Source organism: Lycorma delicatula, chromosome 3, assembly GCF_047948215.1.
Source record: "Lycorma delicatula isolate Av1 chromosome 3, ASM4794821v1, whole genome shotgun sequence".
In the NCBI taxonomy this organism is placed as follows: Eukaryota; Metazoa; Arthropoda; class Insecta; order Hemiptera; family Fulgoridae; genus Lycorma; species Lycorma delicatula.
This window is the reverse complement of record NC_134457.1, coordinates 53682268-53706575: the sequence shown is the minus strand read 5'-3', so window position 1 is coordinate 53706575 and position 24308 is coordinate 53682268. Positions and strand designations below refer to the sequence as shown.

The following is a 24308-nucleotide window of genomic DNA, read 5'->3' as shown; positions in this document are numbered from 1 at the left end:
GTGTTTTTTACTGTTGTTTTTTTTTTTTTTTGTTATCGATATGGAGCCTTTTACACTCCTCTCGGAGTTCGTTACTAACTACTTTTTTTTATTTTAGTTTTATATGTATTGTTGGTTTTGTTTATTTTTAAGTTTATTGTATCTATAATAAATTTGTTAGTATGTTAGCTATATAGTAGTTGTATGTTTTTGTGTTTAATATTTTAGTTTAGTTTTTTATTTTGTTATTGTATTAGATTTTATATTTTGTTGTTATATTTTTTTTGCATTTTATTTTTTTTGTTTTCTGGCTGATTATAACATAAATATATTTTTCGCCCCCCCTCCCCACAAAAAAAAAATCAATATGTAAAAAGCTTGTACCATTGGAAGACCAACTCATTAGGAAAAAAAGGTTTTTATTCCTTGAAAAGCCAAAATTATTGTCACTGTTTAATGAGATGGCCAACATTGATGTGAACATCTACCTTTTCTTTTTTTGTGGATTAAATGATGATAAAATTATGTTGATATATTAACTATCTTCAGTAGAAAAAAGCTATAGCATATTACAAACAAGTCATTTTGAATATCGTGAGGAAATGTTTTGTTAAGAGACTGGTTTTGAAGTTATAGCTCTAATCTATTCCCTTCAGATTTCCAACTGTAGGGATTTTGTGAATGCTACTGTTTATAATAACAATACTAAATCTGTTACTTGTTACTGAATTATTAACTGCAATCACTTAGGCTGTTTAACCTAATGCTCAGTAAGTTAAAATGAATTAATGAAAACACTGAACAGGTGTACGTGTTTTTTATATTGTTACTTTACTTTCCCTGCTGTAGGAATTTATGCTACTATAATGGGAAATTATGCAGATTGATAAAAAAAATATTTTTTAAAGTCTATTGCCTTAATTATACTTTAAAGAAAAAAAATTAATTTAAATAAATTGAAAATAATCTGCGAAATGTAATTTTTATTCCAATGCTCCCAAGTCCAAAAAAGTCTATTTTTGTCGTATGGATGTTTGTGTTATGTGTCTGTATGTTGGCCTGGCCTTATTTGCTCTTATAATTCTGGAACCCAGTGAATGGTTTTCTTCAAACATGGACTAGGTACTACCTTCAAAGGAAAAAATGTATTCAATTTTTGCAAAAAGTTGGAAAAAAGATGGGGTGTTTTGGCCAAAATAAACCTGAAAATTCTGCTGGGGCATTACCAAAAAATTTTAAGTTGTTTTTTATCAAGATCACAAAGTACTAAATATTTTTATTTAACATTTATCCCCCTCTCCAAAAACTGACTATATATTTTTCTCTTTTTACCTGTATATTGCTTCAGAAAAGGAGTTAATGGGGAGTTCTTTGCACATCTATATTTTCTGTATCAGTAGGCCTTCGAATCACTATAAACTCCATTGGTTTGTGGTAGCAAAAAATATTTAATTAATTTTAAAAATATAAAAAAAAACTTTCTTAATTTATTTAAGTTAAAATATTTAAGCTATCAAACTTTTTGATAGCCTTTAATCTTTAGTATTTTTTGAAAAAAAATTAGGTATAAATTTTCCACCCTTTTCCTAGAAAATTACGGCTTTGTTTATTTAGAATTACGGCTGTATCTTTTTATTTTTTGAACTAGTTTTAAAAAGTTATTTTTTAAATTTATGATCACCACTTAAGAGTTTTTTGTAAAAAAAAATAATTTTAATGCTTTCACTATGAGCCCCTCCCAAATTTTCAAAAGTCAGAAATATATTTTTTGCAATTGTGTTGCTAATATACTAATATTAAAAATGCTTTATTTTGTTGAGCATCTTTGCTTCAAAAATTGGAATTAAAAGATTTAAAAATAATAAAGTAATTTAAAAAAAAAGTTACATAGAAATCTAAGTGGTTTTTTTTTTTTTTTTTTTTTAATATGACAATGAAGAAATAACTCAACATTTTCTGTTGATATTTTGTAACATTCATATGAGGGTCATTCAATAAGTCCTTAGAAAAACAAATTATTTTGTGTAGATTTTTTTTTTCATAATCTCATTTTAACTGTACAGTTTTATAAGTGTTTCTCCAATGTCCAAAAAAGTAGGATTTCAGAAGGTCCTCAAAATAAGCATCTGTTTGGATGATGACCTCCTCGTTCTACATGAATGAAAAAAATGGCATTCCAAGCCATTTTTTTAAGTTTGGGAATAAAACAAAATTCACTGGGGCCCAAATACAGTGGATGTTGTAGTAATTCAGACTTTAATTCCACAATTTTGGCAATTGAAATTGTGCAGGTGTGCACCTGTGTCTTGATGGAAGAGGATCTTTCTCATTTTCAATTGAAGACATTTTTTCTTGATTTCTTCGCTCAACTGGTGCAATAATGACATGTTTGTCCTTTTTCCAATTAATCAGTGTAGATGATACCACATGCATCCCAAAAAAACTGTTGCTATCACCTTGTTGGCCAATTTCACTGTTTTTCACCTTCTTTGGTGCCCGTTCACCTTCAAAAACCCACTGTTTTGAGTGTCTCCGGAGTACGGTAGTGTATTCATTTTTCGCCCACAGTTATGTATCAAGGCAGAAACTTGTGAGTGATTGCGACAGAAAAGCGCCAAAACAGCCTCAGGGTCGACCACATGATTGCGTTTATTCTCCACTGAGAGAAACACAGCACCCATCATGCCAGAATTTTTTTCACACTCAATTTTTTTTACAAAATTGAGTGATTTTTTACAAAACACCGTACCTTGCGATATGGCCTATGACCTCAACTGTTTTGCGCACTTTGATTCGTCGACCACTCAAAATCATATCATGAATTTTACCAATCATTTTGAGAATGGTCACTTCCACTGAACGCCCAAACAATGTTCATATTTTGTGGATGTGCAGCCACGTTTAAACTCATTTACCCAATTGTAAACAGTTGCAAACACAGGAGCAGATGTGCCATGAACTTCATCCAACTCACCTTTGATCTCTTTCGGTGTTAAGCCTTTTAAATATAACTTTAATCACCACTTGAAACTCACTTTTTCCATTTTTTAAAATAAAAAATAGCTTGCTGCTTCAATTGAATATGACAATGAAGCCACGTGTTGGATACAGCTGAAACTTTAACTGCACTTTAGCGACAAATGACGCTTACTAAAAGCAAACCATTTTCAATACTAAGAGTGCCATCGCTTGGATTTTTTAAGGACTTATTGAACAACCCTCGTATTTTGTAAAAAGAATTCTTAATTTTGGTTATTATTTTTCTATGAAAAGGGATTATTTTATAATAAAGATACAAATAGAACTTAAAATGATTGAAATGAAAGTTATGTAATTCAAGTCAATTGACTGGCAAGTTGGCAAAGTTAAGCAGTTCATTTCCAGCTTTTTTCAATATTTACTTGCTTGTACAAAGTAAAGGAAGTATTGTGATCGTGAAAAATTTCAAATTTCAATGGAATTATCTATCCATTTTGATATTGTCCCTGAATCCATTTTGACTAGCATCGACATGACATCTACCTACGACGTATGTGTGTACGTTTGTACATATGTATCTCGCAGAACTCAAAAACTATTAGCCGTTGGATGTTGAAATTTTGGATTTAGGACCATTGTAACATCTAGTGTGCACCTCCCTTTTTGATTGTAATCAACTGAACCAAAAAAGAACAAAATCCAAAAAATTTGGATTTTGGACTTTTTCTTAACTGCAGGAATAAGCTCTCATTGAGTTTCTACAATATACATAAGTGGCACTTATTTTCATTGGTTCTAGAGAGTTATAGCCAAATAAAATTATAATTAATGAAATATTTGGATCTTAGAAGGGGAAGGCAGGTTCGAATCAGACTTCATCGCCTTTTTTATTAACTTTTTTCTTTCTTTTAATTTAAATATCGTGCTTTATTAATAATCATTAACATCTGACTGTAAAAAAAATTATGATAATAATTCAATAATAATAAAAAAAAATATGAAAAAATATCAGAAGTTATTAATGAAATAAAATTTACTTTCCAGTTTAAAAAATGTATATATGTAATTTAATAGGCTTACAAGGAAGTCATGTGATGACCACATCAGGTTTTTAATGAGAAATTTGTTATTAACTGGTATAAAGGAACATCTAGTTTCTGGGTGTTCATCAACATTACAATTCTGTTTTTATTGTTAGAAATACCTTATTTATTATTATTTTATGTTTTTTTTTCCAGTTACGCCAAGAACTAGATAGAGTTCAAGAAGAAAGAGATCGGATGATACATGAAAATAATGAGCTGACTAAAGAAAAACTAGAAGCTGAATCAGAAAGGAAAAAGTTACGTGCAGAATTGCGTGAAATAAAATTTCGTGAAGCTAGACTTTTAACAGATTATTCTGAATTAGAAGAAGAAAATATTACACTACAGAAACAAGTATCTGGTTTAAAATCATCTCAGGTAATGAAATTGCCTTATATAATTTTTTTAAATTAGTTTTATTCCTTGTAATTAAACAAATTTTTTCTTCAACTTGTACATTATTATTTTAATATCTAGGATTTCTCATTTGTCACTACCATTCATTTGCATCTTTTAATACTGGTGAGATGCTATTGGTCTGGATAAATTGATTTCTATAAAATAATTATTTAATTCAGTTTATTTAATACTTTGTGCTGCTAGTTTCTTTGTGCTTTTATAATGTAAAAGGTAAACTACTTTATTAGAGATTCTAATACAACTTAATTATTGAATTTTCCTTGGTGAAAATATGATATGTTTACTATATTAATTTAATCATAAAAGAAAGAATTAAGAAACCCTTGTTTAAAATGATTCAAAAACGTTTTCTATAATTTCAAGGCAACATAAATAAATTTGCATAGTTGGTATAAGAAAGGTTGCAGTTTTTCTATGGAATTAATAGTTTGCAGAAAAAGTAAGAAGAGAGAATATGTTTGGTGAAATAAACAGAAACTGTTCAAGGTAAACTGAAATATTAGGAAAAATATATAGTTACAAAAAGAATTACCAAAGACTAAAAAAATTATCAAAAATTGAATTCATCAGTATAAAAAATAAAAAAAATAACTTTGGAAATGACAAAATCAGACATTTTGTAATGAATTTAATAAAAATTTATCATTGGAAATTAGTGAATTTTTTAATGAATGCTTTCATGTTGTAGCAATTAAACGGAAGGTGTTCAGTGCAATAAAGAATTAAATTCATAAATACACAGCCAAAAATATTTTGTGTTTTTCTTAGAACCACTTACAGAGAAGGAAGTAGAATCGGTAATAAGATTTCTATAACATAATAATTCCCTTGTTATAGATCAAATATGCGTGGTTATAAAATATTGCAAGGAACATAAATTACAGTCGAACCTCTATATAATGAAACCAAGAATCACAGGAAAAAATTCATTAAATAAAGGTTTTTGTTATATAGATGTAACAAGAATTCCCAGTCTAATTTTTTTTAAGAATATTTTATCCCATTTTATGATAAATAAGTACAGTTATTTTTTTTAACAGCACTATAGAAAAAAAATGTAAGTGCATTTTTCTATATCATACGCTACATATTAATCTAATACATTATACATACTGTATAAAAAGTATGTATCTTAGGTAAGGACTTATTTTGCACTTAGATTGGATGTAGGCTATACTTAAAAGCTTGTTATAATCAGTTGTAGGTTAACACATTTATTTTTATTTCTAGCTCATAATTTTTTCACAACAGTAACAAAAAATGGATTCACTAACTTTTTTTAAGTTGATTAAAAAAACACTAATTATAATGTGTTATTATAAATCGGTAATGTTTACAGTATATAATTTTTTATACAGTATTAATTTATTACTTGAAAAAAAGGGTAATTTTCTGTTGCTTTCTGTGTATTAATAAGATAATATGTTCAAAAAAAGTTTTACATTTATTTAAATACTGTCAGGTACTTCATTCTTGAATTGTAGTCCAAGTGTAATTGTTCTAAAAGACTGTAAAACCTCATTGTCAGTAGGTTTTTCCCCTCTTGCTGGTCTTCGCAACTTTTGTCATAATCATTTGCTTCTTCTGTCGGTTCAGAGGACTTGCTAACATTATAAAGTATATCGTCATCTTCCAGAAAATCAGAAACAGTACCTGTTTATCACCAATGATGAAATCTTCCAGTGTAACTTTGTTACTGACATTTTAACTTTCATTACTAGTGACTTACTAACATTCTAGTGACTTTTTAACTGAACTAGTGTCATATCATCTTCATTGCATTCTGTCATGGTGGTACTGAAACCAGCTTTACAAAAACAATGGTACATTGTTTCATCATTAAAATCATTAGTCCATACGTTTGATAATTCAGAAATGCACCCTCGTAGGTCAACAGTATTAATAGATGCCACACTATTGACATTTCAGAATTCTTTTTCCGTAGTGCAATTTAAGATTCTTAATTACCCCCTGATCCATTAGTTGTATAATTGACGTTAAGTTTGGTGGGATAAATACGACTTCTACGTTATTTAATAGGTTATTAATGTCTTGAAGATGTGCCGAACAGTTATCAATAGAAAGTACAATTTTTCTTTTTTGTCTGGTAATCTGTTTGTCCAGCATTTTTACCCAATCTGTAAAAAATGTCTGTAGTCATCCTTGCCTTTTTGTTAAGTGTATAGTCTACCTCTAGAGAGTTATCTTCTCGAAAAATAGGCAGAGTTTTACTTTTGCCGATTAGCAACATTTAAAATTTTTCAGTCCCTAACATGTTTGCAGCCACTAACATCATAATTCTTAGTTAACTTTGTTTACCACCAAAGCACAGATCATTTTTAAAAGTTATGTTTTGTTGGGTTAACATTTGAAAATTAGACCTCTCTCTTCCACATTGAAAATGTCTTTTTGCTGATATTCTTTTAAAATCGGTTTCAGCACAGTCTGTTTTCAAGATTCACAGTCACTTATGCTGGCACTTGTACTTTCTCTAGAAATTTCTTTATGAGTAACACAATATCTTTTTTAAACTTCTCTAACCAGCATCACTGTCATCCATTTTAAAATTGCATAGTCAATATCACATCATATGTGCTACCTTTTAATTTTTTCTTACCAGATTTTCTTTATGCTGGTCTATTTCTTGTAGTGTCATGTCCCAATTTTTAAAATTGTTGACATTAAACTTGGTGGGATTCCAGACTTTTGTGCGATATCTTTTTTTTTAACATCGTTGTCAACTTTTTGTATAACACTAATTCTTTCCAAAACACTAAGACACTTCCGTTTTTGACATTGAATGTGGTACACTAAAGAAACAGTACTGTATCATCTGAGTAACGTAATCCAAAAGACAGACACCCTAACTGAATTAATTCCAGGAAAAATGATTGCTGAACTGTATGTATGCACTGAACAATGGATGGAGTATGTGTTAAATGTTTTCTAAGAATTTTATTTGTTATATATATACATACTATAGATAAATGTATTGTTTTGATAAATGAATAAAAAAAGTTTGCACAGTAATTTTAGTGCTCTCCATTAGTTAATGGATTTTTAGAAATTCTGCTACTTTAATGTGTAGGCAGACAGTAACTGCAGAACATGAGTTTTAAATATTTTGTTAGAATTTTATTGTTAATGGATTATAAGAGGATCTTGGAAATTTTCACTTTACGAGTTTAATAAAAATAACTTTATGTATATATACAGGTACAATTTAGGTAAGGAGATTAAAAAAATAATTACTTTAAATTCTCAGAGATGTCCAAAATACTAAATTTAAAGTCATTATTTTTAAAAAAACATTGGTAAAAATTACTTTTTGTTACTACATACCTGTATTATGTTAATATGTCATCATTTCATTACATAGAGCTATGAATTCATTAAATAGAGGTAAATTCTTCATACATAGTTTTATTAAAATGTCATGATGCAATAAAAAAAAATTGTAAAATCAAGGTTTTTGTAATATCTAGGTTTGTTATTTAGAGGTTTGATTGTATGTCTACTATTAGGGTTAATTAATGACTTGCTTGAACTGAAAAAACTAATCTGTAAGTTTGTTATTTCAGGTTGAATTTGAAGGAGCAAAACATGAAATTCGTAGATTACAAGAAGATGTCGAAGTGTTACAACAACAAGTTGAAGAACTTACAGAACTTAAGAAAATTGCCGAAAAACAAATGGAAGAAGCATTAGAATCATTACAGGTACGAAAAGAGTGATATACATAAGGAAATTCATGTGTGTGTGTATTGTGATTTAATCAGTTTTTTACACAACAGTATGGTTTAAATTATTAATTTCAACATTTATTAGGATCAAAAGTTTATTTTACAACTTTTTTCTTAGTCACTTTAATTTTTAATCATTTGGTCTTTATATTTTTGTTATGAATGATATCTTATTTTACATATTTATTGGTTTTTTTAATATTTTTGTTATGAATTATATTATCTTATTTTACATATTTGTTGTTTTTTTTTTTTTTTATTATTTATGTTGTCTTGTTTTTATATTGTTGATTCTTAAAGAAATCAGCTATTAGTAACCAGCATAAATATCCAAGATTTTTTATTAGCCTTTCTGTTTAGAGGTCAGGTGTACTTCAGTTTTCTACAACAGTGGAATTTATTGTGTAAAAAGAGTTCTATCACTTATCAGTATAAATTTGTAAAAAAGATTTTACAAAAAAAATGAAGAATCCTCTTGCTGCATGAAATAGAAGACTTCAGATTATAGATTTAGTTTTATGTGTGATGATTATTTGATAATGCAGTTTGAACAGTAATTTAAATTAATCCTAACTTGATTTAACTATCTAATGATTGGTTTTAGTGTTTGGATACCTGCTGATTCAATACAATTGTGTTATTTGAACTGTAATTCATTCTGAGATCTAATTATCCAAAAAGATCAATAAAAAATTAGAAATGTAGTACACATTATAGAGCCAGCTTATTTACTTCAAAGAACTAATTACATCTCATTTTGTTGTTTTTATGTTTAGTAGTTTACTTTTTATACCTTTTGTTGCTTCATTGGTTCAATAGGTTAACATGTTTTATTTGATACCACAGTTTCCCTTAACACATTCAGTACTGAGCACTTGCAGGCACATGGTCTATGCACACATGCAATTTACTGACCACGCACATGCGTGGTAGTAAGTGGCTTTTCTGTCTCCACTGGTAGGTGTCAACACGTTACTGTTGACTCAGTATCGTATGTTACTATATCAGAAACATTTATGTTTTGTAACTGTGAAATTCGTTTATAGTTGCATTGAACTGACTTTTTTTGATAAAATTTTAAATTTGTGTGAATTTTCATCACTTTTGAAAGAAGTTAGATTAAATCAATAGATTTATTTTATAAATTATTTGTATTTCAGTATTGATTACACAATTACTTTTCACTTTTATTTTATAATTATATATTGATGCTGTTATTTTCATTTTAAATTAATACTTTTTGTTAATTATTTTTATCCTTTATAATAAAATGTATATACATAAATATTTTTAATTTTATTATTATTCTTTTCAATAAAAACATTAAAATATACAGTTTATTATTTCATTATGTTTTTATAACATAAGAAGAATAGTTATAGTTGTAGTATAGTATAGTTTTGGTATAATTATAAATAGTTATAGTGTTTGATCTATTTTAAAATGTGAAGAGGAATTTATGTAAACAATAATTTTCAGGTTGTAAACAAGTCAGATTATAGATGAAATCAGATGAAAATTATAAATTAATCTAACTGTTACAAAAGTAAAATAAAATATTCTAAATCAATTACTGATATATGGAATAAATTGAGAATTTATTGCACGTAAATTTAACGCAGACTTTTTATAGACTAGACAAACTTAGGGCTTTCTTTTTTCATAAAACAAAGAAATAAATTATTTTTATTTAATTAAAAGACTATAAAATTAGTTACAAATATGCTCAACCACAAGCGAGTGAGTGCTCAGTGTGGACAGTATAAATCTAGTGTTCTTTCATCTCCCATGCGCAACATGCAATAGGTACGGTCATGTTTTTGAGGGTTTTCAAATGTTTTTTTTTTTTTTTTTTTAATTCCAGGTCATATATAAATTTTAATAACTAGTATTTCTAAGTGAGTAAAAGAAAAAAAAAGAAGAGGTATATTGGATGAGGTATAATGTGTTTAAGGCTAGAATAAAAGAGTAAAAATGAAGAGTTTTAGTTATTTGCAATATTCTCTTGTTTTCTGCTTGACAGCACAACATTGAGTGACAACAACATTAATCGATTGCATAATCAGTTTGAAATGACTTGATGTTTTTATAATGGAAAAAAGAGTGTGGGATGACTGAGGGCGTCTGAAGAAAATGTTGAAGGTGTCAAGAGTCTCTCCTTAAAAATCTGTTAGGAAGTCCTATAAAATTTGTTAGGAAGGCCAGCCGGGAACTAGCAATGCCAGTGATGATAACTGGAATATTTTAACAGGTTGACTGCTGATTTCTCCTATCAATGTTTTAACAGGTTGACTGCTGATTTCTCTGATCAGATAACATCGGCTACGTTTGACAGCATTGTTCACTCTGAAGTGAGCATTACATGTTTTGTTTTCAGCCTCATTTTGTCATCAGCATTCTGTTAGAGTTGTTATTAATGTATGCCATCCTTATCCTTATCCTTAAAAATCAAACTGTTTTTAATAGTGTTTTGTGGTTTTCTTTCCAAATTCGTTACATTGTGTTGGTGAAAATGAGTAACAATCCACGGCCTTCTTTGAATACTGGCAATGTTTCGTTTTCAAATAACAGGTTAATTTTGAGTTATGCATTATTTATAAGACAGTGACAGTGACCATTGAAATCCCACTTTTGACATTGATGATTCAAGTTCAAGTACTGTTAATGAATACGAGACCCCTTTCTTTTCTGGTTCTGGAAATTTCCCCAATTTGTATTACAAATGTAAACATATAAGTTGCTTGTTTATATGACTTCTGATTAGAAGTAATCAGAAATCTGTTGTCTTTGTGAGTTTTACCATATATTCATCCTATCACAAAAACCTTCCTCATAACAAATCCAATATAGTAAAAACTGGTAATGAAAAAAAAGCTGTAAAAGAGTAAGCAAAAAGAATGTAGAAAAATTAAATCAGAACACAAACAATTTATGAATGTAAGGAATATCCAGGAAACCCAAATTTTAATTAAATTATTTTGGTATTTTTCATTAAATGTAAATGAATATGTTTATCAGTACTGAAATAAAAAAGAATTTAAAATAAAAATATCTTTGTCATGCTTATTTGAAATTCCCGAAGTAATTCAAGCCCTACAATTAAGTTTGTTTGGCATCTAGTGAAAAATTCTACGAATAATGCCGACCACTCTGATTGGAGTTTACTTTTAGTTTTTTATTTAATAAAAAAAATAAATTAAAATTACTATTATAATGTTTATTTAAAGTAACTAAAGATATTTGAAATATAATTAACAAAAAAAAATGTTGGCATCAGAGTGAAAATATTAATATTTAGTTGACAGTCTGTTAAGAAAACTCTTACATATGCGTCTGTTTACAGACGCATACGTACTGTTTACAGCTGTCAGGCTTTGAAGCCTGCCGAATATCCTTTGGGTATTAACTTTGTAATCAAAATGATGCAACATGCAGATGACAACTTTCGTAATTATATTGTGTTTAGTAATCATCATTTCAGCTTAGTGGAACAGTTAACACATATGATGTCCATATGTGGGTGTCAGAAAATCTTCATGAATTCTTACAATGCTAAAGGGACTCCCCAAAATTAAGTGTTTTCTGTGCAATATCCTTATGGCAAGTTTGTGTAGGCTATTCTTTTTTGCTGAAGCAAGCATAACAGAAGTTGCAAATTCGGGGTTATACTGTGTACATGACCCTTTCATCAACTGCAAGGTGGATCAGAGAATTTTATTTGGCAATAACTTGGTGCGCCTCCTCTCTGGCATAACTGATTAGTTGAATGGATTGTTGAATGACTTTTCCCAAACTGCTGGATTGGTTGGCATGCGTCTAATGACAAAGCTTGTTTGCAATAGCCTCCAAAGAGAATTTTTTTTCTTTTGGGATTTTATAAAGGATCTTGTGTATGTATGTGCTTGTGTTACCTACAGATCTACCTGATTTGAGGTTCAGGATTGAAACAGCTTTTGCTTTCATTACTCCAGACATGATGGTTAAAATATGGGACAAACTCTCTTATCAGTTATATTTTTTGTGCCTCTTGATAAAAGATGCTCACATCATATTGAACAGTTGTACAAAAACTGTAAGAGTTATTCTTTTATTTTGTTTATGATTCATTACTGTAAGTCAAAGTTAAGAGATTTTAAATTGCTTTAAAACCATGTTATATTTTTTTTCGTGTATGTATATGTTTTCTGTTGTGTGAAGTAATGGCTATTTTTTTTTCGGGTGTGTTCTGTATAATGATGAAATTATCAATGTTTTATGTACATTGGAGTAATAATACTGAATTTATTATTATTTTCTTATTGAAAATTAAATTCTGGAAAGAAACGGAAGTTTAAATATAGTATTAGATGATCTAGACAAAGAACTAAGTGTTCTGATTAAATCTGATGATGATTCAAATGTAATTTGATATATGATGACACAATTATTTTGACAACTTTGACTTCAAGTTGACTTGTCTGTATTATTTGTTTTGTTATCTCTAAACAGCTTTTGAATTTATGTGACAGATTAATGAAATTTTTAAGTAACTGGAAAGATTAATTAGAAGTAGATTTTTAAATAGATTGTAATGATTATTTATCAAAAAAATAATAGTTGCTATTAATTTAAGTGTTCCTACGGAAACAAAAGTATACAGAAATACATATGTTTTGATAAGTATGTCTACGTATGTATTTTGTTTCTTTTATAAATTAAAAGTTAATAGTGCTAAACCTACACATTTAAAAAGTAATACAGGTATTTTTATTATTCACTAATTTTGTTTTTATTTCTGTAAATTATCATTAAGAAACTTACTATGTTAATGGATGATCAAAATAGTGCAATAAGTGTTAAGTCTGACAATGATAAAGAAAGTTGCTCTAGTTTGAGCAGGGAAGTTATTGATAAAAAGACTGATGTTAGTAGTTGCTCTTCAAAAGAGCAGTATGATCACCAACCGTATATAGATTATACTCAGCTTAATCATGATAGTGGAAGTTATATAAAAAAGCTGAAGGAGAAGTTTGAGCAAAGTCATGAGCAGTTAAATAATTCACTTTTAAGAATGAATTCTGACGAGGGAACTCAAAACGTTGAAGAAAATGTGATGCTTCAGCACATTAAACGTGTACAGAGTACAGTCACACTTTACGGTGATCAAGGAAAATATAAAAAAGGTAAACGTTCAGTTATATCATCAAAAGCTTATGATGATATGTCACAGTTTGATAATGAATCTGTCACTACAAGTCGTAAAATTAAAAAAAAAAAAGTAAAGAAGGTTAAACATATATCTAGTGTTAATGAAGAAGATAAAATATTTGATCAAGCTGTTTTAAATTCGCAATCTCCTGATAATAAGACCTGTAAAAAGTCTAAAGTTATACATAATAAAACTAATAAAAAATACATTCGTAAAAATACAGGTAGTAGCAATTCTTCATCTAGAAATGAGCGAAGGAATTCTTTACATGAGTATGTAGATGATGGAAGAGAAATCAAAATGGAAAGAAATAAAAGCTTTATTGTTAAAAAATCTGGTAGCAATGAAGATGATTGTAATAAAAAAGACACTGAAATACATGCTGATGAAAATCAGTTTGAGAATTCTGTAGCATCAAAATCATTAGAATATAGTAAAGACATAGAGAATGAGTCATTAATAAAAAATTTAAATTTAATAGTAAGTTTGAACAATAATAACAATTACATGGAAAAACAAATGATTATACAGAACAGAAAGGATGATACTTCGCAGGCTCCCACTGGAACATTTAATAGTAAATATGTTTATAATTATGAGATGCCTACTGTTGCCTCAGAAATGAAAAAGGTTAATCGTACTTCGTATTCTAGATATTCACAAACTCCTTGTAAAAAACCATTTGTTGTTGGAACGTCAATTACAATTACAAATAATTTATATCTTTTAAAGCAACAAATTTCTTCAAAAATTAAAACATTCTTATTGTCATCTATACATGAAGATCAGTTAAGTGGCTTGAATGTTAATAATTTACGATTTTTAATTCATAGCATTGAAAAATGTAGTGGAGGACCTTATAAGTTAAGAAATGCTTATAGAAATAAACAGATGATGGATCAACAAACTGATGATGAACATATTAATAACATTAATTAATTTAATAATACTAATATAAATAATAATTAAATAAATAATGGTTAACAGTATGATTTATTTGTGTATGATTTATTTTTCTTTTTGTGCATTCATTTATTTTTTACTTGACTACGATTTATAACAATTAGGAATGGGAAGAGCAGCACATGGTATTAAAAAATATACCATAACCATTTTTTAATTTGTTTGAATTTTTTTAAATCTGAGATCTTGTAAATGAGTTTAGAGCAGTGAGTGTTGTATTAGTTAAGGTGTTTAATTTTTGTGTGTAGGTATTTGTTATTTAATATAAAATTTATCAGGGGGTAGGTCAGTAGACCCCAAGCAGTAGTACAGAAATAAACTAGGCTAAAAAATAGGATTAATGTTTACTGTTCTAATTAAAAAAAAAAAGAAAAGTAAAATTATTTGTTATTGAAGCCTATAAAAACTCTTAAGAACATTTTTTATTTGTGTATAAGATAATGTGATAGTTTAATTAAAAAACAAAAAAAAATTAATTGGGTACTTTGTGAGGTAGCTTAAAACTTTTGAACAAGTAAAACAAGCAGAGACCTGCACAAGGTAGATAAGTGGGTGAATCAACTATACACGGTAATTTTTTAAAATAAATTTATTGATTAATAATAAACACAATTCATACCTTCATCATTTTTCTATATAGTCTCCTGCACGAACTACGCATTTTTGCCAATGATTTGGAAGCTTGAATATTCCTTGTTCATAAAAAGTTTGAGGACAAATCATCAACCAATTGCGCATGCACTCCTCAACGTCTTCATTGTTTTTGAATCTTTGCCCTCCAAGCGATTCTTTCAAGGGCAGAAACAAAAAATAGTCACGGGGGGGGGACAAATCTGGACTTTAGGGAGGGTGGTCTAAGGTTTCACAGTGCATTTTTCCAATTTATCCCTATTCTAAATCATGATGAGATGTCATGGATAAGGATGACATCTCTGATGGGCAAACCCGATCTTTTGTTCCAGTAGGCGACTTTTTTTGACTGTAGTGGCAATAGTAAGCCGTATTTACTGTTTGTTGATTGTGGAGAAGGTCAATGAGTAAAACTCCCCTTAGAGTCAAAAAATCGTTGCAAGAACTTAGCGGCTGAGAGGCGGGTTTTGGCATTAATTGGGCAGCCCTCACTCATCCTTCCTTCGCCATTTTTGACTCTGGAGTGTAATGATAGACCCAGGTCCCATCACTTGTGTCGATGCGCCTCAAAAAATTATCTCCTTCTTGCCGAAATTGATTCAAGGTTCTCACAGATCTCCAACTTGACCTTTTTAAATTTTGGTCAACAACCTTGGAACCTATCAACCACTAATTTTTCTAAAGCCAAGATGATCAGTGATAATGGATTGAGGACTCCTATAACCGATACACACTTCTGATGCGATTTCTTCAGTGAACTGGTGATCGCCTTTGATAAGCTCTTGATGTTGTCAGATGTGAGATTTGACTTTGGGCATCAGTCGACTTTTGTTTTCTACACTTTCTAGTCTGCCCTTAAATTGTCTGGCCCAAGTATATACTCGGTTCTGAGACAGTGTAACTTCCCCAAACTATAGCTTTAAACAAGTTAAAATTTCCGTTGGTTTAATGCCTTCATTAGTTAAAAACTTTATGATTATACGTTGTGCAACAGACAGTGAAACCTTTTCCTCACTCATGGCTGTACTGATGACAAAACAGAGCAGAGGAGCTAACGAAGCTGTTTCCTCCTCTAACACACAGAACATTAGCTCCCTACTTCGCCTTCCAGCTCAGAACTCCTTGCTGTGTAAAATAGCAAAATACCAAGTGCACCTATATTAACCGGCTTTCCATTGTCAGCCATCATATCTGAGATTTTTTTACAAAATTTGAAAGTAAAATTGTTTATAACATTACTTATGTTCATGATATTTTACTTTGGACTAGGTACGGATGATATTTTTGTGGTCTGTAATCCGATTATATTTAATGAACATTTAATAATTTTGAACAAGTTAAATTCATACCACAATGAATTGAAATTTACTTTTGAAATTGATAAAAATAGGAGAATAAATTACTTAGATGTTTGTATCGAAATAGAAAATAGGGATAAAAATAATCAATTCATAACTTCAGTACATAGGAAACACACAATCTACAAAACTACCATACATAGATATTCAAATCATCTGTGGCCACACAAAGTTAATACATAAACAAAGATGGTTATAAGAGCAATCAGTTACACAAAGTATAATGGAAATAATAAATTAAATAAAGAAATATTATAAAACAAGTTGCTAAATATAATGGTTATAATGAATCTTTAGTAGATAACATATACATAAAACAAATGTCAAAAATTAACAATAATACATATTTAATACCAACAAATAACACAGAAAATTGACAATGTATATTTAAACTGATATTTATGTATTTACTGATAATATTGTTAATATAACAAGGGTTTATGATAAAAATTTATTTAAACCTGCTTACCAGACAAATAACCATTTAATAAAACATTTAAAAATAATACACATACTGCTTAATATGTTTTACATAATTTGTGTGGTATTTATAAAATAAAGTGCAGTGATTGTGAGCATATTTACATAGGTAAAACCACTAGATCCTTTAAAACTAGATTTGATGAACACTTTGGATATTATAAAACTAGAAATTGGGTTTCTCTAATGTTTCTGATCATCTTATTAATGATACACATTTAATATCCGATATACACATTTTTTAGTACTGGAAATTAAGAAATACAATATTAATACAAATATAGGGTTTTTGATATTTTAGAAAGATTTTACATCTATAAATATAAAAGTAAATTTAATTTGATCAACCTACGTACAGATTATGAGGATGACACAATCATAAAAGGTGTTGTAGGTAGCAGCACTTCTTTAGACATTGATAATTCATATATTTCAACTCTGTACAGTCACATAACTTTGGCTAGCTAGTCTACATACATACATATATATATGTAGACTACATATATAGTATATGTCAACATTTTAGTCCACTTTTGACTGTGCTATTTTATGAATGATCCAGTTGGGGCCCAAAAAGCTCTGGAAAGTTTCTGATATCTCTTCACTTAGTGCTTAGCATCATGGCTGGTGAGAATAAATTTCAACTTCTCTTATAAATGGAGCGAGAAAAATCTGATTTATATGTTGTCATTGGGAAAGTGCTTTTATTTTTGTACTGAACTGAGCTCTATAACAGTATATTGTAGACTTACAAGTTGGTTTTGTTTACCTGTTGTGCCCTAAGTGCAATTCATAAATGTTGGCAAAACTTATTGTAACTGAGATAATGTATATTGGAGGTGCCAACCAATCAGTATAAATTATTATATCTTCATTCATTTGGCAAAGAAGTTACACTTTTGCTAATGTATATATGATGATTAGTGTTTATTTTCCTCAAGCAAATTAACAAAAGGATGTCAATAGAACTGAAGATAGAGATTGACGTGGAGGAAAAAATACACTAGTGAATAGCGGTACATCAGAAAACTAAAATACCTCTAGAAAGTTATACAATGGAGCGGCTTTGAAAAATGATCATGATGTTAACCCTTGTAAACAATATCATACAGAAGATGCTGAGATTACCTTTAAATGAGACTCATAATCAGTCCATTATCAGCTAATTTCAGTGCTTCCAGAAAGGAGGATCACCATTCTCTGATGAAGTACTTATTAAAGAGGTAAATTAAAAAACATCTGTAATAGATGATTTTTTTTATGGACACTATACAAACCTTAATTTTAATTAGACCTATATATCTCAAGATCACTGAAACAACATATAATCCAGATGTCCATAGCAAAGCCGCAGCGGGAATGCTATCGCCTAAATGTAAATGCTTTTGAACAATATTGCATTGTGTCTGTTTGTAGGGACATGGAAATATAGAAAAATGGATTCTGTTTCTGAAGCACTATAATTTTCCTGCACCTAAGCAGGTTATACCCGTGGTTTTAGACAGTTAAATGGTTAAAATAATTCAAAATTATGCACCCTATGAAAAACCAAAAGGTAAATAAATCTGGAAAACAAAAAGTGAGAAATTATGTTTGAAAAATTATTTTCCATTTTTTGTAACAAAATAAGGTAAAGAATTATTAGTATCAGAAGTGAAAAATGTAATTAATATAATTGCTTTAATGCATATTAATTTCATGAAAGAAAATAATGCAGTAAAAACAAAGCCTTAATTTGCATCATGACTTATGTACTACCAATAAAAAATAAATTAATAAAAGTGATATGTGTAAAAAAAGTTCCAAAGGTAAAACAACTGAAATTTGAGTGATATCATGAACTAGATGAATTTAATAAAAGCATTTTTATATAATTGCAAACATTATTTTGGTTACATTGTACAGAGTATTTCAAAATTAACTTTAAAGTGTGAACTCCAAAATATACTAAATTGAATTACTGCATTAAAATGTTGAATTATAAAGTTCTGTGTTATATTACACCTAATTCACTTCTTTCCTTTGGATGTATCATCAGTTATAAACCTAATATTAACCTAAAGAATAACAGTACTGTCATCTCTTTTTATGATTAAAATATTGTAGATTTTAACTAAAAATTTAAAAACAAATCAATTTACAACATGGGATAATAGCTTTTTAGCTTAAATTGTGATTGATCTTCAGTTCGACTCAATGTTAACAAATGTTCAGTTTGACTTAAATTAAAAAAATTGTAGTATTGGTAAGTATATTTTAAATAGCAATATTAGGTTTAGTGAAGTGTAATTAAAATGTTAGATTGGTAGTTACTACATTTAGTTTTATATTATATTATGATTACTTTCATTAATTAAATAATTTTAATTAATCTGTGCAATATTTATATTGTCAGAGTTCTTGAATTTTTTCTTCAAATATTCTTTATCCTTATTTCATTTTGTTTTTTAGGCTGAAAGAGAAGCCAAATATGCTATGAAAAAAGAACTTGATCATAGAATAAATAGTGAATCGATGTATAATTTAAGTAACTTAGCATTTAGTATACGAGGTAAGTTCTTGTATTTATGGGTACACATAAATTGCATGTGCTTATATGTATATATGAGTTTGGTGTTTGTGCATGCATGCATGCTTATTTTAATTTTTTTTCTCCAGTAACAGTTGTGATGGGTATTATGCCGACCTAAATGTACTGTTGTACATTTAGCATTTTGTTGCACATTTATGTGCAGTTTTTAATCGACCTATTGTAAAAAGATGGCTGACTAAGTAAAATGTAAAACAGTAATGAAGGATTTTTATTATTATATATTAATTTAAGTGTTTCTGGAAATCCCAATTTTCATATTTTTAAACTATAAAACAAAATAATAAAAAAATGATTTTAATTATTAAAAAAATTTCTTCTAGTTACTATTTATTATTATGAAGCTTCTTATTTTTTTAAATTTAATTCTAAAGTTATTACAAGAATTAGAAATTATTGTTATGTAAAAATGGAAATTGTGAAACCATACATTTCTAAATCATTAACAGGTCAATGTTTTAAGGCTAATATGAAATTATTTCAATTTGGTTTTCATGAAAAATAGTCAGTTGGCATTGGAATAAATGAATATTATCTTGACATTCAGCATGTGGCATATGGTTTGTTTTTATTGCATTTTATTTTGTTCATCAAGTTTGATTTGTTTGGACATAATCTTGATCTGGGCAAGTCTTAATCATAATCATCATTAGATATATATTAATCAGTTTTAAATATTGAAGTAATCTATATCTAGACAAGGCTTTATCTTCATCTTGATCACCAGATCTGTGTTCAGCAATCTTAAAAATGTCATTGTTAACAGCAAGGTTGAAATGAAAACAAGGTTAGCTGATGCTTTTTCAGATTACTCATTAGCTAGCTAATTTGATTACTTACTTATTCAGTTTACTATCATAGTAGTAATGGTTTCTAAATTACCTAAAATACCTTTATTTAATGTTTAGACGTCATGTGAAGTAGTCATATTACACTATTGACAAATAATATGTATATTGAATTAATAAATATTTTCTGGGCAACTTTGACAAAAGCCAATCAGTACCAAATTTGAAAATACTTACAACAATGGTACTACTGTAGAAGTAACTTCTGCAGGTTTATAGCTGTCTATAGAAAATTAATGAAGTTAGAATCATTCGATTTTGCTAATGGCAGTTCTTTGCTTATTGTGACAAAAAATTTGATGATATTGTAGATCCTGTTGGTATTATGATAAATACTGGATATTTTAAGGATATTTGTTATACAGAGCATAAATCTGTAGTATTTCATTTTCAAAAGCTGTCAGTCTTCCTGCACCTTTCTTTTACAGTAACCAGTTTCTACTCCATGTAATCCATTTCTACTCCATTTCTAGATTCTCTCAGTTTCTGTTGTTTAGTATTCAATTTCTCCCACTTCTCCAACTGAGTTACCTTCAATTTTAATATTTTCAAGTTGTCTCCTTAAACCTGAATTTCTTCTAACTCACATATATGTTGTTTTTGCAAGTTCATTTCTAGTTCCACTGAATTATTTTTCTAAAGAATAGTCCAGTCAGTTTTTCAAGTCATCGACCACAGCCAATTCGTTTGCAAAAGCTGATATGTTCATTTGTCTTCAAATTTGTATTCCAACACTCCTCTTGCTTTATATCTTTAGGTGTCTCTTCAGTAGCTAAATTAAAAAGCAGAGATGATAGACCTGGCTCCAGATTTGATTTTAAACTAGTGGTGTGCTCTCCTTTTATTTTCACTATATTTCTTGATCCTTCATTAGATTATACCTCATTTCACTAAACCATAGTTAGAAGTTTCTTCTTGGTCTTTCTTGTTTGTTTTACTTTTTCTTTTTTTAAATTCCTCTGTACACTTGGGGTTTTTCTTTCTTCTCTATTCTCTTCTCCTGCTTATTGCCTTTGCTACCTCTTTTATGGTAACTTTTAACACTCACCAAGTCACTTCAATTCACTTATCTGCCAACCTGGGAAAGCCTGGGCTATTCCTCATTCCTATTTTTAATTCTCATTCAAGTGCAAGTTCTCCTGTGTGTAACATTAAATTTTGTAGCTGGCTTTCATATTTGCAGGTATATGTTGTTCAGTAAAGTGGTGTATGTTTATTAAATTAGTGTGTTTATAAAGTTTTCTTTTTAAACAATATTACTTATTGTAATGTGTTAACAATGCTTTGCAGTTGCTTTAATCATCCAAATAATATCTGTTACATTGTGGGAAGGTAATGTTGAAGTCTCAGAAAAGAAATATAACTCCACTGATTAAAAAGTCATATGAACTGTATTCGGGATGTAAATTAGGTGATCAGGACAAATCCTGGGCTCCTCATATTTGCTGTGCTTCTTGTGTAACATTGTTGACTGATTGGCTAAATGGAACGTGTCACATGCCATTTGCAATTACAATTGTTTGGAGAGAACCGAAGTATCACACCACAATCTGTTATTTCTGTTATCTTGTGCCACTACACATTAAGTTAGGTTTATTCAAAAATATTTTTAAAGCAATGGATCATAATGGTGCAGGGTTTCAGTTTCTAAAAAACAAAATTCTCTAATATAAGCAATGCTAAATAAAGGAAGGTATATTTCTTGGACTACAAATAAGAAGACTAATGAGTGATCTGGCATTTGAAGAAGGTTAGAATGACTTGGAGGTTGCTGCATGGAAATCATTTCAAAATGTGATAAACAAGTTCCTTAGAAACCATAAGGCCAGTAACTACAGAGAACTTGTAAGTGAACTCCTTCAAAACTACAAAGAACTTGGGTGTGATATGTCGCTCAAACTCCCATTTCTTGCATTCACATTTGGGTTTTTTCCCTAACAATCTCAGCGCTATCAGTGATTAACATGGAGAACACTTTCACTAGGAAATATCTACAATGGAAACACCACACCAGGGAAAATGGAACCTAAAAATGTTAGCTGACTACTGTTGGAATCCAAAGAGCGATCTACTTACAGCAAATTACAGCAGAAAATCCAAAAAAATAGATTTTAGCGGAGTACAAAAGCAAGTAATGTATTGTCATATTACTTTCACCATACGTTTCAAAAGAAAAATTTTAATTACAAAAAACTGAGCTCAATAGAAAAAATATATTAACATATATGAAATCAGCATCACCATCACCATCAGTACTCGATAATGAAAAACTGCAAGACTTATCAACTGCTATACAATTTAGTTCATGTTCGTGTGAAAGTTGGCCCCACAGGAAAATATCAGTATTGTTATTGCACACAAGGTTGTTTGTGTGCAGTAACAATACTAATAGTAATATGGGTTTACAAGTAACCCATATGAAGTGAAAGTGGTTAAAAAATTACTGCCACTGTGAATAGTTTCAACAGTTTCTAGCGGACAATTCTATTTCAAACTGTTTCTATATTGATGAGCCATGATTCTATTTATCAGGGTATTTACACGTACAGAACATAGATTTATGATCTGCCAACAACCCACATGCTGTACATGAAATTCCTTTACATGACCAGAAAATTGGGCTGTGGATTGCAATATCTAGAAAAACAATAGTCGGCTCAGTATTCTTCATAGAAACAATAAATTCAGCTCATTATTTTGAAATCATTCAGTAGTTTATGAGAGAGCTAAATAAGGACAAAAACTAATAATTCTTGGATTCAACAAAATTGTATGACTGTACAGCCTTCATTTCTAAAGGCTTGTGGCCACTTTGTCAAAAAAGTAAAAATACAGATTTTTACTTTTGGGTTTATTCAAAAAGTAATGTTTATCAAGCAAACCCCACAGCCTTCAGGTTATAAATTGTGAGAGTCTTTGAGAGCAAGAAGTAATGCATACAGATTTGTCTGGATGTTCATGGGGACCATTTTCAACAACTACTGTAAGGTAAGTCGATGTTATGTATTGTAGTAATGCTTGACAGGTGTGTAGTTACTTACTGAATTCATTGTATTTAGTAACAAATTATCAAAACAAGTAGCTTGCAGCTCTTGTAATAATAATAATTTCATTTCACATAGAAAAATTGATATTTTTTATTATGAAAAAACTGAAGTTAAAATGAATGGCCTACTTTTATTTGCTTGTAAAATAATGCCATCATAAAATACTATGAATACCGATTTTAAAATTATATAAGTTATTTTTATTTAGATTTAAAAATTTTGTACTTAACAACATTTTATGGGAGAGAGATTTAATTTTTAAAAATTAACCCAATTATATACTCTGTTTTTTCCATCATAAAGTAAAATATTTAAAAAAATTATTTTGCCCTTTTATGGAAGTTTTTAATATTAAATACATTTAATTAACCAATTAAATTATAACAGTGTGAAAGTACTAATGTTGATTCTACCAGTATACAAATATAAATTGAAAAAATCATTATTTAGGTGGCATTTAAGTTGGGATTTGCTAAATTTAGTTAATCTCTTGGTTGATTATGCCAATGAGATATGTTCATCCAGTAGTTAAACAAAGATGATATATATATATATATATATATATATATTCTGATACTTACAGTAATCCATAATCCATGAACTCAAGAATTTTCTTTTGATTATAATCAAATTTAAAGCCAACTTCAGAAAATATTGCTCATTATTATTATTAACATTAATATGTTGGTATTTTATATGGTTACAGGAATAACGGATGATCAGGCTATCGGTAGTGATGATGATGAATTACCTGTATTAAAGAGAATTGAAGCTGATTTGAAGAGTTCTGATTTAGCATCTCCAGATGGCAAGCAGGTGGACCTTTTCAGTGAGATTCATTTGAATGAATTGAAAAAACTTGAAAAACAACTTGAACAGGTACTTGTCAAGATATTAGTACTTTTTAACAGTTATTGGTGTAGATATTAGTTTAATATCTAGACCAGAGTTTACATGCAAATAACAAATTTGTTGGTTAACGTGCACTCACAAAATGG

General features: G+C 29.0%; 1 protein-coding gene across 1 annotated transcript in view; it reads left to right on the top strand.

Moving 5' to 3' along the window:
- The window catches only part of BicD (Microtubule-associated protein Bicaudal D), a 58196-nt gene that overhangs the window by 11806 nt on the left and 22082 nt on the right, over positions 1-24308 (top strand). Inside the window, exons 3-6 of the mRNA XM_075359822.1 lie at positions 4197-4421; positions 8045-8182; positions 19277-19376; positions 24017-24189. Of these exons, the coding sequence (XP_075215937.1) occupies positions 4197-4421; positions 8045-8182; positions 19277-19376; positions 24017-24189 (636 nt within the window). The remainder of the gene's footprint in view (positions 1-4196; positions 4422-8044; positions 8183-19276; positions 19377-24016; positions 24190-24308) is intronic.